This window comes from Arachis stenosperma, chromosome 2, assembly GCF_014773155.1.
Source record: "Arachis stenosperma cultivar V10309 chromosome 2, arast.V10309.gnm1.PFL2, whole genome shotgun sequence".
Lineage (NCBI taxonomy): Eukaryota > Viridiplantae > Streptophyta > Magnoliopsida > Fabales > Fabaceae > Arachis > Arachis stenosperma.
Window position 1 is genome coordinate 118,578,955 of NC_080378.1, and position 16,142 is coordinate 118,595,096.

The 16,142-nt window shown below is 35.4% G+C and overlaps 2 protein-coding genes and 1 pseudogene across 4 annotated transcripts; all 3 read right to left on the reverse strand.

Annotated features, from left to right (window-relative positions):
* Positions 1-242: 242 nt before the first annotated feature.
* Positions 243-1,910, reverse strand: LOC130963600 (putative disease resistance protein RGA3). Its single transcript, XM_057889701.1, has one exon. The coding sequence runs from the start codon at positions 1,908-1,910 to the stop codon at positions 243-245; it is 1,668 nt and encodes a 555-aa protein (XP_057745684.1).
* A 2,024-nt stretch (positions 1,911-3,934) lies between these two features.
* LOC130961531 (putative disease resistance RPP13-like protein 1) lies at positions 3,935-9,083 on the reverse strand (annotated as a pseudogene).
* Positions 9,084-9,832: 749 nt separating this feature from the next.
* Positions 9,833-14,694, reverse strand: LOC130961457 (prolycopene isomerase, chloroplastic). 3 transcript variants are annotated; one of them, XM_057887357.1, is made up of 13 exons: positions 14,004-14,693; positions 13,480-13,686; positions 13,282-13,381; positions 12,793-12,875; positions 12,631-12,687; positions 12,270-12,425; positions 12,107-12,185; positions 11,839-11,987; positions 11,613-11,747; positions 11,322-11,435; positions 10,868-10,978; positions 10,648-10,756; positions 9,833-10,106 (listed from the first exon to the last, which is right to left on the reverse strand). In XM_057887357.1, exons 1-13 carry the CDS (start codon positions 14,463-14,465, stop codon positions 10,033-10,035), a joined length of 1,836 nt encoding a protein of 611 aa, XP_057743340.1. In that variant the 5' UTR covers positions 14,466-14,693; the 3' UTR covers positions 9,833-10,032. The 3 variants fall into 3 exon arrangements, 2 of the variants coding, with proteins under 2 accessions (XP_057743340.1, XP_057743341.1); XM_057887358.1 differs by having other exon boundaries at positions 14,000-14,056; XR_009079551.1 differs by lacking the exon at positions 9,833-10,106 and having other exon boundaries at positions 10,650-10,756; positions 10,868-10,990; positions 14,004-14,694.
* Between the last annotated feature and the right edge of the window lie 1,448 nt (positions 14,695-16,142).

Below are 16,142 nucleotides of genomic sequence, written 5' to 3' on the forward strand. Positions count from 1 at the left end.
ATGCAACAAAAGCAAAACTTTAACTGCAGACTTTTATGTTGTTGGCTCCATGGATAAGCTGTGTGAGAGTGTACAAAATGTTAACTGTGTTGGTAAGGAATGATACAAGACATTAACAAGAATGTAGAGTAAGAACAACATTGTGAGAGAGTATAAATGTTAGTGCAGAAAACAAATGTATTTGGGGAAATACAGAATAACGTTGTGAGAGAGAGAAAGAGTTACCTGTTGAAGTTGTTGGATTACCAAATCCATCTATTATCAACTCGAATGGCAGGGATGTGGGAGATTTTGGGCCAAAGCTGTAGGTCCTTCATCTCGCACCGTTTACCCAGCAAAGGGCTACGACTGACGCTGAGTTGTATTAGAGAGGCAGGCAGCTTTTCACCCTCCATATTCTCCAACTTGGGACATTCATAAATAGATAATTCATGGAGGGAGGTGAGGTGGGCAAGTCCCTTGCATTCCAACGTCTCCACACTTTTAATGCCTTCCAGTGTGAGAGACTCAAGGGAGGCAGGCAACCAACCTTCCTTGGGGAGACACTTCACACTCTCACATTCACCTTCAATCCAAAGATCAATAAGCCCTTGAAATTGTGAATTCATGAATGCTGCAGTGCTCACTAGTTTCTCGCAGTAGCTGATTTCAAGAGATCCGAGGCTACGGTGTGGATCCCCATCCCCTGTAGGAGACAAATCAACCTCTGGGCAACCCACTAATGAGAGACGCTGTAGCTGAGGTGCTGCCATCCATATCGTTGACACGGATTTCAAACTCCCACAATGGTTGATCCATAAATAACGGAGACATGAAAGAGAGCGTGACACCACAATAGACTCCATGTTTCTACAGTACATGATCTCAACACGCACGAGATTCGGAAAGGAATCCAACAAGGAGAAGGACGCAAGTGAATCACAGCTGCTACGTATGTATAGTTCCTGAAGTGAGTGGTGTTGGCCATCCATTTCGAATTCTAATTCTCTGCATTCCTGAATCGTCAAGCGGTGTAGTGATGGGGGAATAGCACTCACTGGAAACCATATGTGGGAGGAACAACCTGAGATCCATAAAGAAGTGAGGCAAGTCAGTTGCGTGTTGGTAATGGCCTCCACCACAGACCCCACTAGATGCTTTCCTGAAATTGAAAGAGTGGTAATCGCAGGAGCCCTTGGAACACAACAACTCACCTCAACGCACTTCTCAATCCAAAGTGATTGCAAAGATGGAAGTTGATTTGGCAAATCTCCTCTCAACATCGGACACTCCATTATGGTAAGCTTCCTAAGTCGAGGAAATGCATTCAACTCCATTGAACGCCACTCCTTCCAGCAAGGCATTGATGAAAACGAAAGGCTTTCAAGCTTTGGAAATGGAGTCTCCAAACAAGATTCATCGTTCTGGTAAAAGTAAAACTCAGCACCCACAATTTCCACACTTTCAAAATTTGAAATTCTTAAGCCCTTCAAAGAGGGCAGTTGTCCAAATGAAGGAAGCATACAACAATTCCTGCAACCATCCAGCCTTAGATATGTGATGTTGCGGTAGGAAGAACTTCCTAACCAATCTGAAAATGTTGTACCCCTGTAACCCCGGATTTCTAGTTCTTTCAAATTAGTGTGAGGTTGTAACTTGTCGAGTATATCTCTTTCTATTTGGGAATCAACTTCATTCTCATCTTCATCTGGCGACCAACTCAACTCCAAAGAGCAAATGCCATCCTTATCAAACATTCTTGCCATCGAAGCTTCACTGCTGTTCACCACATTCTCCAAACCGGCAATGGAAATTGATTGGTGTAGATCTGCAAGTGCTCCCAATTCTGTGATCTTGTTCTCTTCACGCTTCCCAACAACATAGTCGCTTAAAAACTGCAAATTTTTCAACTGGCTCATGCCTTTCGGCATCTCATAGCCACTAAAAATTTATTAATTTACTTTATCTATTTTATTGCTAGTATTGTGATTAAGGTTATTTGTTTTGATATTAGTGTTAAAATTTACTGATATTATAGTTAGATGATAGGCTTTGTGAATTAATTATTTTTTTATTATGTCAAAATAAGATACTATTGTAGTATTAAAATTTTATGGTTTTATTATATCAGTTATTTTTAGAAGTTGAGACTTGATTCTTCATAAAATTTTAGTGAAGATATGTATTTCAAATTTTAATTTTAAATTTTTAACTATTTTATAATTTATATTTACGTGTGACCGGTTTTATCGGTTCAACTAGTGATTTATCGGTTGAACCAATAAACCAATAAACCAGTAGTTTGGCCCGTTCGATTACTGGTTCGGTTCTAACAACTATGTTTCAATCTAATTTCAAAAATTTCGATTTACTCAATTTAGTCTCCCAACTTAATAGTTATGACTCACATTGGTTCTTAATCTTATTTTGGTCATTGTCTCACAAAAATCGTTAACGACATGCTGAGATGGACTAACGACTGCTACATTATACATTCTAGCGACTATTTGATGTGACAATTAAAATTTTTTATCTTATTTTTTTTTCAACTAAACACTTAAAATCCTAATATGAGTCACAGATACCTAAGTTAAAAAATTAAACTAAGTAAATTGAAACTTTAAAAATCATATTAAAGCTCGAATATAACTTCAAAATAGAACTTTAACTTATGTAGTGATTAATTTAAATGAGAATCAAATAAATCAAAATTCAACATAATTTTTATCAATGTTTTCAAATTCGAAATTTCTATACCAAAATTAACTAGAATTTTTCTTTAAATTAAAAATTTAATGAAATAGTGACTTTAATTATCTTAATCAATGTCCTAATTAATTATTTTTATGTCTTAAAAAAACTGTATATGAGAAGAAAATAATTAATTTATCTATTTTAATAAATAGTTATTTTACTAAAATGAAAGAAATTATTTTCTTAGAATTTTTTAAGAACTAATTAATATTATATATAGTTTGTTACACTATATTTAGTTATAAAAATTTTATTTATTTCTAATGCTTATATTAAAAATAAAAAAAAATTAAATTAGTAAATTTTAATCTATAATATAATAATAATATAGTAATTATTTTATATATTGTACGAATATAAATTAATTATTTTTTTATTTATAAAAATTTTAAGAGGTTTGAACTTGTTTTATATATATATATATATATATTGATGAGTGTGATATATTTTTTTATGTAAATAATTTTTTAAAAAAAATTAATAGTTAATTTATTACCTTTTTTGTTTTAGTCCAAATTAAATATTTTTATTATTTTTGGAAAGAAAATCTTTTGAGGAATTTAATAATATGTGATGAGGAACACCGAATAACTTATACAGAAACTAATTAAAATACAACATAAAAACATCTTTAAAAAAAGACGTTTTTAGCATCTTTATTTGAGTAGCCTCCTAATATTTTATCTTCAATAAGATTTTCCCACTTCATTCTCTTAACTCTTCCTTTTGTTTTTATGTCGTGGTTTTCAGCACCCGTAACTTCATCATGTAAACAAGATCTTTTCTAACCATTCTTTTTAAATTTAGAAACTAAATGGTTTTTTTATGTTAGAATAAGAGAATTTATTATAATCATAACCCAAATAAGATTTGCAGGTTTTCACCACACATTCGGTTTTTTTTCTCTTTTTGGTGTCTCACCACACATTCAGTTGATCAAGTATAATAATTTTAAGGAAAAGTAGGCAATCTTACTTATTTCCAGTGCATAAAAGAAAACAAAGAACATGGCCAAATAAACCACAATTAAGCCACTGGAAGAAGTAATTCTTCATTCTTGACTTCTTGTTAACCATAAACATCTTTCCATCTTACACCTTTTATTCTTTTTTGAAAAATAACCCCCCAACCAAAGACTCTCCAGCATAGCCATCAAGTGCCTGGTTAAGGACCAGCCTCTATCCCCTTCGGCATTGCCATCAAGGAATAGGACTGGGGCCAAAAACATCTACTATTTATTGAATACTCTCTTCTTCAAGTACAACTAAGTTATCCCTTTCCATGTTACAACTAATCACACATTACTTACTAACATAAGAACTATGAAGTACTTAAAGGAAAGGAAAGCATACACCACAAACAGTGAGTGAACAATATTTGTAATTCAAACTCAGATCAATGGAGATCTCAGTGACCATGATATCAAGTTTCTTTACTGATTCCTAGCCACTTCTTTAGAAGGAGTCGCAGCGCGACTTCTATTATCCTTGAGAGTGTCCGTTTGGCATTCTCAAGGATCTTGAACCTCATAAAGAACTTCAAATTGTTGCACCAATTGTGATGCCTATATCAGAGCACTCCCTTCTTTGCTTATCAGCAGCCTCAATCTCAGTTCTGCCTTTGGATAAGCGAATATTGAATTGTTTCCCATATGAGCTGGTATACTTCAAGGGTATACTGTACACTTTCCTCGCGGTAGATTTCATCATCTTATCAACAGAACAAAAGAAAAAGCAGTCATTGTTGTAATAAACTTCAATGTATAAGTTGTCAGCAGCAAAAGTTGGGAAAAAAAAAAAAGAAGATACATGAAAGAAGTAATGCAATGCAGGTGTTTATTAGTTCATAACACCACTGAAAATACCACCCTTACATCTGGCACACAAGAAGTACTCTCTAGCTCCAAACAAAAACTATATGAGAATAGAAACCGTTCATGTAACGAATGGTGCAATGAAGAGTTAGATTATACCCACACTTTATCTACATATCAGAAAAACAAAAGCACAATTCATTTTTCAACCATAAACTATGGTAAATTTTGTTTAGATAAATCAATTATCTTGCATGAACTTTCTTTTGGTAAAAAGGCTCAAAAAAATAGCACAATTCAACGAAATATAAAAGAATTTAGAGCCAATCATATAGGATTCTAAGTTTTTTCAATTACCACTAACGTCATTCTCTTATTGAGGAATCCATCAACCATCAACAATAAAACGAAAGAAAAGAGAACAAATATTAAATCAAAATAATATACGATACTTTGCGGCATAGTTGATGGTATGCAACATATGAAGCACTGTAAGATACAGCATTCTTTCTGAGTATTCAAAAGGAATATTAAATCAAGGGTGGAAGAAGAACCTAATTTCATCATGTCCCAACTCCAATGCCTAAGGGTCTGAAGAAGTATCAAAGGATGTAAGAGTACTGCAATGAATGAATACTCTTGATGAACAATGTGGAGTAAGAACGTTGTAAAGCAGATGAAGAATGAAAAGCTAGTGAGTCACTTTATATGCAGAGTATAAATGTTAGTGCAGAAAACAATGTTGTGTATGTACCTGTTGAAGTTGTTGGATTACCAAATCCATCTGCCATCAACTTGAATGGCAGGGATGTGGGAGATTTTGGGCCAAAGCTGTGGATCCTTCATCTCACACCGTTTGCCCAGCAAAGGGCTTCCCCAGATGTTGAGTTGTGTTAGAGAGGCAGGCAGCTTTTCACCCTCCATATTCTCCAACTTGGGACATTCATTAATAGTTAAATGTTGGAGGGAGGTGAGGTGGGCAAGTCCCTTGCATTCCAACGTCTCCACACTTTTAATGCGTTTGAGTTCCAGAGACTCAAGTGAGGCAGGCAACCAACCTTCCTTTGGGAGGCACTTCACACTCTCCTTATATTCACCTTCAATCGAAAGATGAATAAGCCCTTGAAATTGTGAATTCATGAAAACTGCAGTGCTCACTAGTTTCTCGCAGTAGCTGATTCCAAGATATCTGAGGCTACGGTGTGGAACCCCTGGAGCAGACAAATCGATCTCTGGGCAACCCACTAATTCGAGATGCTCTAGCTGAGGTGCTGCCATCCATATCGTCGACACGGATTTCATACTCCCACAATGGTTGATCCATAAATAACGGAGACATGAAAGAGAGCGTGACACCACAATAGACTCCATGTTTCCACAGTAATTGATATGAATACGCACGAGATTCGGAAAGGAATCCAACAAGGAGAAGGACGCAAGTGAATCACAGCTGCTACGTATGTATAGTTCCTGAAGTGAGTGGTGTTGGCCATCCATTTCGAATTCTAATTTTCTGCAATCCCGTATCCACAACTCTTGTAGTGATGGGGGAATAGCACTCACTGGAAACCATATGTGGGAGGAACAATCTGAGATGCGTAGAGAAGTGAGGCAAGTGAGTTGCGTGTTGGTAATGGCCTCCACCACGGACCCCACTAGATGCTTTCCTGAAATTGAAAGAGTGGTAATCGCAGGAGCCCTTGGAACACAACAACTCAGCTCATCGCACTTCTCAATCTTAAGTGATTGCAAAGATGATAGATGAATGGGCAAATCTCCTCTCAACGACGGACACTTCCATATGGTAAGCTCCCTAAGTCGAGGAAATGCATTGAACACCAATGAACGCCACTCCTTCCAGCAAGGCATTGACTTAAACAAAAGAGTTTCAAGCTTTTGAAATGGTGGTGTCTCCACACAAGATTCATCGTTCTCGTAAAAGTAAAACTCAGCACCCACAATCCCCAGACTTTCAAAAAATCCAATTTCAAGGTGCTTCAAAGAGGGCAATTGTCCAAGTGAAGGAAGCATACAACAATTCCTGCAACCATCCAGTTTTACTCTGGTGATGTTGTGGTAGGAAGAATGTCCCAACCAATCTGGAAAGGTTGTACCCCTATAACCCTCGATTTCTAGTTTTTTCAAATTACAATGAGGTTGTAACTCGTTCAGTATATCTCTTTCTATTTGGGAATCAACTTCATTCTCATCTTCATCTGGCGACCAACTCAACTCCAAAGAGCAAATGCCATCCTTATCAAACATTCTTGCCATCGAAGCTTCACTGCTGTTCACCACATTCTCCAAACCGGCAATGGAAATTGATTGCTGTAGATCTGCAAGTACTCCCAATTCTGTGATCTTGTTCTCTTCACGCTTCCCAACAACATAGTCGCTTAAAAACTGCAAATTTTTCAACTGGCTCATGCCTTTCGGCATCTCATGCAATGACTGAGTCACTCTAATATCAAGATGGCGCAAATTGACAAGGTCTTTCATGCAAACAGGTAGCATTTTCAGATTTCTACACCTATACAACTTCAAGGTCTGCAAGTTATACAGGTTACCCAATGACTCCGGCAATGTAACAATGTAGGTCTCGGACAGATCCAAGTAACGCAAATGAATCAACTCACCTATTGAATCAGGTACAGACTCTAGAGGAAAGCTATTGAACGACAAGGCTCTCAGGTACTTCAACTGTGACAACAACATGAAAGGTGCGTTTTCCATGTTGAATGGAATCCCCCATTCCAGATTGATTTCAAGAAATGTTCTTGTATGTTTTATTCTGTCACAAACTCCCAACAGTTTTGAGATTGGATAATTGCCTTTAGCATTATGGGACAAATGACGAGTTTTAATATCAACCTCAACTGCATTCTGAAGCTCTTCCGCTCTAAAATAGAATTCTCCACCAAACATCAGTGCCAAATCATGTACGAGATCATGCATCACAAATATATTTGTCAGAGTACTATGAGGTTGCAAAAATGATCGCGCAACTAATTCATTGAAATATTCATCACCAACTTCTTCTAAAGTGTTTCTCCCAGTTGGTTGTAAAAATTCTGAGCCATCCATAACAAGATGAGCTCATCTTTATCAAATTCATAATCCTTCGGATACAACGAGCAATAAACAAAGCACTCTTTCAGACATGAAGGAAGATAATAATAACTGATTCTTAAAGCCGGAACAACTTTTATCTTGTCATTGGAGAATTTCCATACCTCACTCTTCAATATATGCTTCCAATACTCGACATCAGAATTTCCACGCAATAGGCCTCCGAGGGCTTGAGCTGCCAAGGGCAATCCATCACACTTCTTTACAATATCTTTGCCGACTTTTCTCAGAATTGGATTTTCCATAGAGTCAGTGGAAAGGCGTGCATGTTTTGAAAATACTAGCCAACAATCTTCATCCGACAATAAACTTAGTTCATGTGGTGAAACCGTTTGCGCGGCAGAAGCCACTTTTTACTTCTAGTGGTTATGAGAATTTTACTCCCCTTAACCCCATTCTGAAAAGGTTTTAGAAGCCTATTCCAATCTTCATAATCCTCATTCCATGCGTCATCAAAGACAACAAAGAATTTCCGCGTTGACAATTTTTCTTTTAATTCCTGTTGAAGTAAATTCAAATCATTCAAGTTACAAGGACTCTTTGTTATTGCCTCAATTATAGTCTTGGTGACCTTAGTGACATCAAACTCTTCGGACACACAAACCCAACCTCGAAAATCAAAATTCCCCTTCATTTTATCGTCATTGTAAAGCAATTGGGCCAAAGTAGTCTTTCCTATTCCGCCCATGCCCACAATGGGAATGACAGATAAATCACCATGAGCATCATCATCATCATCCAACAACAGCTTCAGTATGGCCTCCTTGTCTTCTTTCCTGCCACATATCTCCGATGGTTCAACAAGACATGTGGATGGAATTCTCCATGACATGTCCACCTTTGCGGTCTCCTTCAAACGAAGATAAATTTTGCGTGCTACAGCAGATTCTAGTCTTCGAACTATGTATTCGATGTCACCAGTATCCTCAATATATGAATCAACAAGGCGAGACCAGGAGGAAGAGTTACCTGGATCCATTTGAGTGGCAGCAATAGCGGCTTTAGTGGAGAGTTCGTCGAGTAAGTCATCCGCCATAAAGAGAGCATCTTGAAGATCAACAAGCCACTTCTTCACTTTCTTGTCAGTGAACTGCTTCAGCTCAGCATCATCAAGAACAGGTGCAACATCATACAGACAATTCTGTAACCTTCCAAGCAAGTTGTTGCTTTCGAGGAAAGAGTCGTCTTCTTCAAGTATTGAAGACATGTTGTCCAAAACAGTATCAACAAAGGGAGAGAGGTAAGCTCCACCATAAAGTTTTTCAGCCATGGTTGAATCTCAAGTGAAGCAGATCAGATGGGATAAAAGAAAGGTGATGGGTGAGGAAAGGGTTCGCAATATTGACTTGATGAGGTTTATGGTCTTCGGAGAAAATCACATGGGGTAGGTACTAAATGATGTTTCCTTTTCAATAATTTACTGATTTCAGAGGACAATTATTATCCGTAGCTGAGAATTTTTATTCTCACTAATCTTATTTCGACATATTATTTCTTTCCGCGAAGTTTGTTTATTTGATTGTTATAAAAAAAGACAAAAAACAAAAAAATAAATTGCAATTCATCGGCCATCAGATAAGAGTCTAGTCATTGGAGGGAGTTGCATGTCCCTTTTGGCAGTTGGACACTTTTGTAATTCAATTACACCTTAGCTTATAAGAGCATGTTTAACGCAACAATTAAATGATTAATGGACTAAATTTCCTTTCCATTGTGATCTTTATCTCTTCCTTTTCCTTTGGTAATCCATGAACAAGAAAGAAAACGAATATTTGGATATATAGGACAAAGCACTTAGGTCCCATCTTCCTTTTCCATTATTCATTTTGTATCTCAATAATTGACCTCCATTACCTTAAATCAAAGGAAAAAATATATATGATCCTAAAACACATTTGATATTATTTCAAAAACATTCATGATCATATATATCAATGTTGTGTATGTGACTGCAATTGGACTACATATTATATGTCTCATTCACTCTGTCCAAGAATTTTCAAAACAAATAATGGAATTTTTTAACAATATTATCCGCATAAATTTGATTATTACACTGAAATCTGATTGATCTTAGTTAAGTTGGGTTAATCCAACATTAGGTTTTCCTTTTTCTTCTTAGCATTGAACTACCTTGACAAAGCACTTCATATAACCTTTATGAAGAAGACTTTATCAATCATACATTGATCATTTACATTTTACACTTCACAGCAAATCCCTCCATCCCCAATATAAATAATACAACAACAAATATACACTTTTTTATTGTCTTGTTCTTCAGTGAAGGAATCCTATAATGAAAATTGAGCTGATGCAGAAGTTATGATAATCTAAGGTGTTAACTATATTATGCCTCATGCAAGTGTTCTTAACCAACCAAGCAACCTAAGCAGCATGGTATCCATAACTGGTGACTTCTTCTCCAACCCTGCTTGAAAAACAGATTCAAGATGAAGGTACGAAAATCCAAGCAAAAGAAAAGCCACATTTCAATGGTCTATTTCCATTTTCTATTTTTACTTCTAGTGTTTTATGCTTTTCTAAAATTTCATGAGAAAACAAATAGAAAAAAAACCGAAATTTAAAAAAGAAAACTGTTTAGAATATATGAAAATGTTTCATATTATCCCTTTTTTTTATAAATATAACAAAGACACAGTATCTTATCTTCACATTTTCTTACATTTCAAGAGTTTAACTTCAATGTAAAAGTAGACTGCATATTACTGTTAGCCTTTGTTCCCTAATTTTTCTTCTTTCACACCAAAAAAAAACACATAAGATCGAAATCAGTAAATCATATCCTGATTCTGTTATCTCTTTCTCACGATGCGTACTAAAAGTCTAAAATTAACATGAGCAAAGATGCAACTATAAATTTGATTGGTAGTAATTAGAAAAGCATAATAGAAAATGTGAAACTCATTGAGTCATTGTATATTCAATTTCAAAGGGAAGTTCTAGCTTACCAATATCTGCAGCAACTCGATGAGCACACATGACTCCTGAGAAAGCAACTGCAATAACACCTTGTCCAGGGAAGCAGCTATCACCCACACAGTAAAGACCATTTACGCCCTGAAGGTTTAATTAACATACAACTTACTTTAATCACTCTGTTCTACGAGTATAATGGATTGTTCTAGAATCGAACCTATTACTAACTTTCAGAAGTAAGTAAAAACTTACCGTGGTATTGAATGGCATTCCCAGTAATCCCTTTGGAGTTTTGCGAGGCATTGGTCCATAAGTTCCATCAACACGAGCTAGGTACCGCCGGTGTGTCTTTGGTGTCCCTACCTACAATGGGGCCTTACAATTTCAAAAAGAACATACACATAATAATATTACATAACTCAGAATCAAATACTAAAAAAGAAATGTTATATGCATTGTTAAGAGAGTGTTTTCTCCATATAAACAGATAATTCAAACATTTATACATAATAGCACCCCTGCTTATGTTTGCAACTAGCTTCAGTTTCCAAAACTTTTCACTCCCTTAATGATAGTGTTGTTACCCTCACATGCATAGAAATAAGGTTTTTCGGATAATGCTTTCGTGTTTTTATTGTTTACTTACAATGTATGAAGTTGCAGCACAACTATTATGCAATTCAAAGGTCAAATATATAACTCATACCTCCATAAAATCAATGGATGATTTAAGACCTGGAAACAATTTCTTCTCTAATCTGCATATGATTTCATCTGCTACAAACTGCTTCTTTGCCTCATATTCTTCTTTTCCAATTCCCTAAATACAAAATAACACTGATATAGTATGTGTTTTGAGATTTTAAGGATGCACTAATTAGCAAGAGAATAAAATGGGGGCATAAAAGACAATTGGGATGTTTCCAAATTATAAGAAGCACATAAGAAAAGGTTTTCAGCTTTGTCTATAAGTGGTACTCTAGCCACTATTGCATACCTCCCAGTCCTCCATCGAAGAAACTGTGAATATATGAAGGATGTGACGACCTTCTGGAGCCAGTGATGAATCGAGAACAGTTGGTATACTTAAAAACAAACTTCCATAAGACGTCTCCAATTTGGTCCAGTCGTCCTAGAGAAGTGGCAGAAACATTAATGAAACACAGTTGATAATTCATTCAAAGGTTCCAGGAAAATATCAAGTTGAGGAAACTTCTAATCACCTCAAGCACAAAATGGTGGCAATCTGTATCAGGTGGTAAAACCTCGGCTTTAATTCCCATGTGAATTGAGAGAAAAGAAGGAGCTTTAACATAAACATTCTGGAAGTTCTCTTCCTCTTTCGGAATCACTTCTCCCTTTAATAACTTTCCTACAGTGTGTAACATTATGCATGTAAGGGTAAGCATTAATGAAAGGGGAGCAAGAGATAATACAAAATCATTCAAAATTTAATGAAAATTATCTGATTAAGATAATTCTGAGACCAACCAAATGTGTCCCATCTCGTAGCATTGGATATTATGGTTTTGGCAAAGAATTCTCTTCCATCTGAAAGCCTCACTCCTACCTGCAAATAAAGGAGTATAATTCTTGTTAAACAAAATACATATTGTTAACCTTTGTCATCATTTTCATTATGCCAATGTCTTACAGCTTTGCCATTCTCATCAAGTATGATATTAGTGACATTTGCCTTGTATAGTATCTCACTGCCCTTATCGACTAGACCTTTCGCCAGGGACTTTGCAATGCCACCAACACCACCAATGGGGTAGTTAATCCCCTCAAAGTGCCTATCGCATAGAACCTGAAGGCCAAAAAAAATTCAAACACCAAAGCAAGAAATGAAAACATGCAGTCAGCCACTATACTTGATAGCAGATAGCAGAGTGTTAATTTTGTATTTAAATTTTTTGTTTTGTCCACAACTTTCTTTGAAATACACTTTGGAAATTATGATAAGAACATTGCTTAAACTGCAAGTAGGCAGCAAGATAGGTCAACAGATTTACCATGCTTGCATTGATCATTGGGGTCTGCAAAGCATTGACTGTGCTCACTAAAAAACACTGCAATGACAGAGTTTTTATGAAGTAAAATTACTGATCACGGCCAACAGAGTTGAAAAATAATGCAGTGATTAAACTTCAGATTAAGTAAGTTGTTTCATCTACCTCAACATCTATGTAAGACAACAACTGTGGATCTTTAATGTACTTCCTAGCTATGTCCCCAGCATTCTGAGGCAAATAATAAGCTGCCATATTATAATACATCAGAGAAGTCGACAATAGACCGTATCAAAATATTAATGGAATGCTCAAAATTTGGAGGGAGCTCAAAAGGTGCAGATGATTAAGGAAAACTTTTATCAGAAGTAGTACAATAATATCTAGCATGACACACTCACTATTTAAAATATATAGTCTACCAGCACAAACACAAAAAATACACCAAACATAATCTCCACAATAACACCCTTTGCTTTGTTCAAGACATAATGCTCAAATTGGGTGAAATCTTCAATATCAAATCTCTATCATAATTAACTAAGGGAAAATGTAAAAACCGAATCATATGTTAAATTATCTTTGGAACTGATGTTGTATATTTTAGAGTTTGTAGCCTCACATGTTGGAATAAATAAAGTAAATGAAAAGTACCTAGGGTCAAGCATTCAACTGGTTTCTGAAAAAACTGTCCAAAAAGATAGAGTGGCTCCTCCAGCGACTTCAACTCTAACGAATTCAGCGCATTGAAAATCTAGCAAACACAATACGATATAAGCTCTTAAAGGATGAATTACAAGTGTAGGCAAAAATGCCTTAGGGGGTGCTGCAGTCACCTCAATTAAGACAAACCTTCCAGCATTCACCAAAGAATTTGAGGATACCCTCCTTTTCGTGGGGAAAGTAACTCGTCAATTCTTGAATGAACTTTTCATATTCTCTGTGCACGTGAACAGAAAGATTATTTGGTAGATGAAAATGGACCATTGTCGGATCAGGTATCACCTGCATCTTGCAACCAACTGCTTCCAATGCTTGTGTAATCAAATTGAGATTACCCTACACAAGTTTAAGTTCAGTGTTCATGATACTTGAAACTGCACCATTCAACATAAACAATACTTTACAGTTCAGGCATTAAGCCATCAAGCTAAGGTATCATTTCATTCATTAAATTAGCTAAGCATCATTCTAAGCCTAATTGATCAGAACCCAGGGTTAACATGAAGCCTAATTTTTTTACTACCATTCTCATGTTTTAATTTAATATTTGTTAAACATTTTTCAAATTTCGTTATATACAATATCAATCACAATATAACAATAAAACATTCACTACACACATAAACAGATGAACAGATAAATAAAAAACTGACCTTATCACTAAAACCAAACATGACAGATGAACCAACATCAAAAGTATACCCATCTCTCTGATAAAAACCAGAGCTTCCACCAGGAATCACATACTTCTCCAAAACCAAAACTCTTGCACCTTTCACTGCTAACTGGGTCCCTGCAACTAACCCTCCAATCCCAGACCCTATAACAATTGCATCAAACCTTTCACCACTTTCCTCTCTTCTCCCACTTCCCTCGCTTTCCACCACTGGTTCTGATGACACCACAGCCAACACCCTTTTCCCTCTTGAAGCTTTTGCTCTCAAACCGCCATACCCAGATGGAAATTCACTTGCTTTGCAAACCCCAGAAGCTAAAGATTCAAACTTTGAATGAAAGTTTGGATTTTGAACGGTGGGGTGCAAAGGTGTATGATGAGAGATGTAGCTGGAAAAGACATGTTTTTGGGGAGCTGAAAGGAAAGCGAAATTGAGCATGGTTCAGTAGTGGAAGATGGAAAATGGAAAGTGTGTTAGAGTAGTGTGCTGGTACATATATATTCATATATCATATGACATATGTAATAGTGGGTACGATCGGTGAGTGATAATGGCAAATTAATGGCAAGTTTTGTTGGTGAGCCGAATAGTGTGGATTCCACTAACTGAGGAAACTGATTCCTTGTGGGAACAAAGACAAAAATGTTGTAAATCCATTGATAACATCCATAAAACATTGCTTGAATGATATAATATGATAGGGGTAAAATAAGAAAAACAAAGTAGATTGCTTATTTTGTCATTTTTATAAGGTGGATAATGGGCACCATGTGCCATGTTCAAATAGCGATTTCCTTAGAAGTTTAATAATTTAATAAACTCTCGATTATTTTTCAGGATTTAAAAGAATAAGTTTAATTAGTTTCCGAAAATGTGAATTGAAACTTCTAAAACCAACTTTGATTATTGCTATTTGTGCAACAACATGCAGCTAATATTGTAATTTGTGACTTCAAATATTATCAGAATAATTTTTGTGGTTGCAATTGTAATTCTAAAAAATTGGTTTCAAACAGTGCTAGCTAATTTTGACAAAGTTTGACCAACTTAGAAGATTAGAAATTATGCTCTTCAAATCTCTATACTATACCATATAATGAGACAGATTATTTGTACTTATTTTACATTCTTAATTATGACAGCTAAATAAGCTGCATCAGTATCCTCCTCAGCAACAAAGTAAACACTTTAATAGTTGAATCTCTGGTAAGCTTATTGAGTTGCATTACTTTGATGAAAAGCATGCTTTGTTCATGCATTCTGTAACACACTTATTAGTCTCTCTACAAATGCTGGTGTCTACACACTTCAACTGTGGAATATTATAATCCAACTCTAACACCTGTAGTGGGTTTTGGTTATTATTAGTGAGACACATAGGAGGAAACAAGTAATTAGTACTGTTTTCTAATTATTAACTCATCCATAGTGCATAAGCCAAGCTTTAATTTCAGGTTTAGATTCACATTTTTTGGCTCTCTTATATAGAAAATCACAAATGGAAATTAATTAATTGATTGCTAACATGTTATAATATTCCTGAAGAATATGCTGTCTAAACTATTTTCTTAAACTTACTTTGAATTATTTATGCTTTTTGGTTGGTTTGTGCTTGTGTGTTTGAGATGCTATTACCCAATCCAATGTGTTTGGCAAATGGGAATGCATGTGGAACCATGACCCTTCATTTCATTATCTTTGTGCCTACCTCATGTGTGAGTGAGATGCTTTTTATCTTCAGATCTCTTTATATAGAATAAGCTGCTGTCACTTTCTTTATGTCCAAGTAATACAAAATCACTAAATCATTAAATACAACAAAATAGACATCAAATTTGCATATCAAATATAATTAGGCTGAGTTTGGTTTGTATTTTTTATTTTTTGTGATTTTTGTTTTAAAATTGTGTAAAAGAGAAAGTAAACATATAAAATAAAATCAGAAAATATGATTTTTTATATTTTTGTTTTATATTTTTTATTTTATGAAATACTTGCATATAAAATAAGCATTCTTTATCAATTAGTAAAATGATATTTACTACTATTAGTAGTTTCAAATATTTAAATAGAATTGTTTCTAACAAAAAAATCATTTGTTTTCCAAAAAATAAT

What these genes read in the sequence shown, in the direction of transcription:
- LOC130963600 (XM_057889701.1), bottom strand. Translation starts at nt 1,910, where the DNA reads ATGCCGAAAGGCATGAGCCAGTTGAAAAATTTGCAGTTTTTAAGCGAC.
- LOC130961457 (XM_057887357.1), bottom strand. Translation starts at nt 14,465, where the DNA reads ATGCTCAATTTCGCTTTCCTTTCAGCTCCCCAAAAACATGTCTTTTCC. An exon ending in TGTTTGGTTTTAGTGATAAG is followed by an intron (nt 13,687 to 14,003) that starts GTCAGTTTTTTA and finishes AAACTTGTGTAG; the next exon opens with GGTAATCTCAATTTGATTAC. An exon ending in TGTCTTACATAGATGTTGAG is followed by an intron (nt 12,688 to 12,792) that starts GTAGATGAAACA and finishes CTGTCATTGCAG; the next exon opens with TGTTTTTTAGTGAGCACAGT.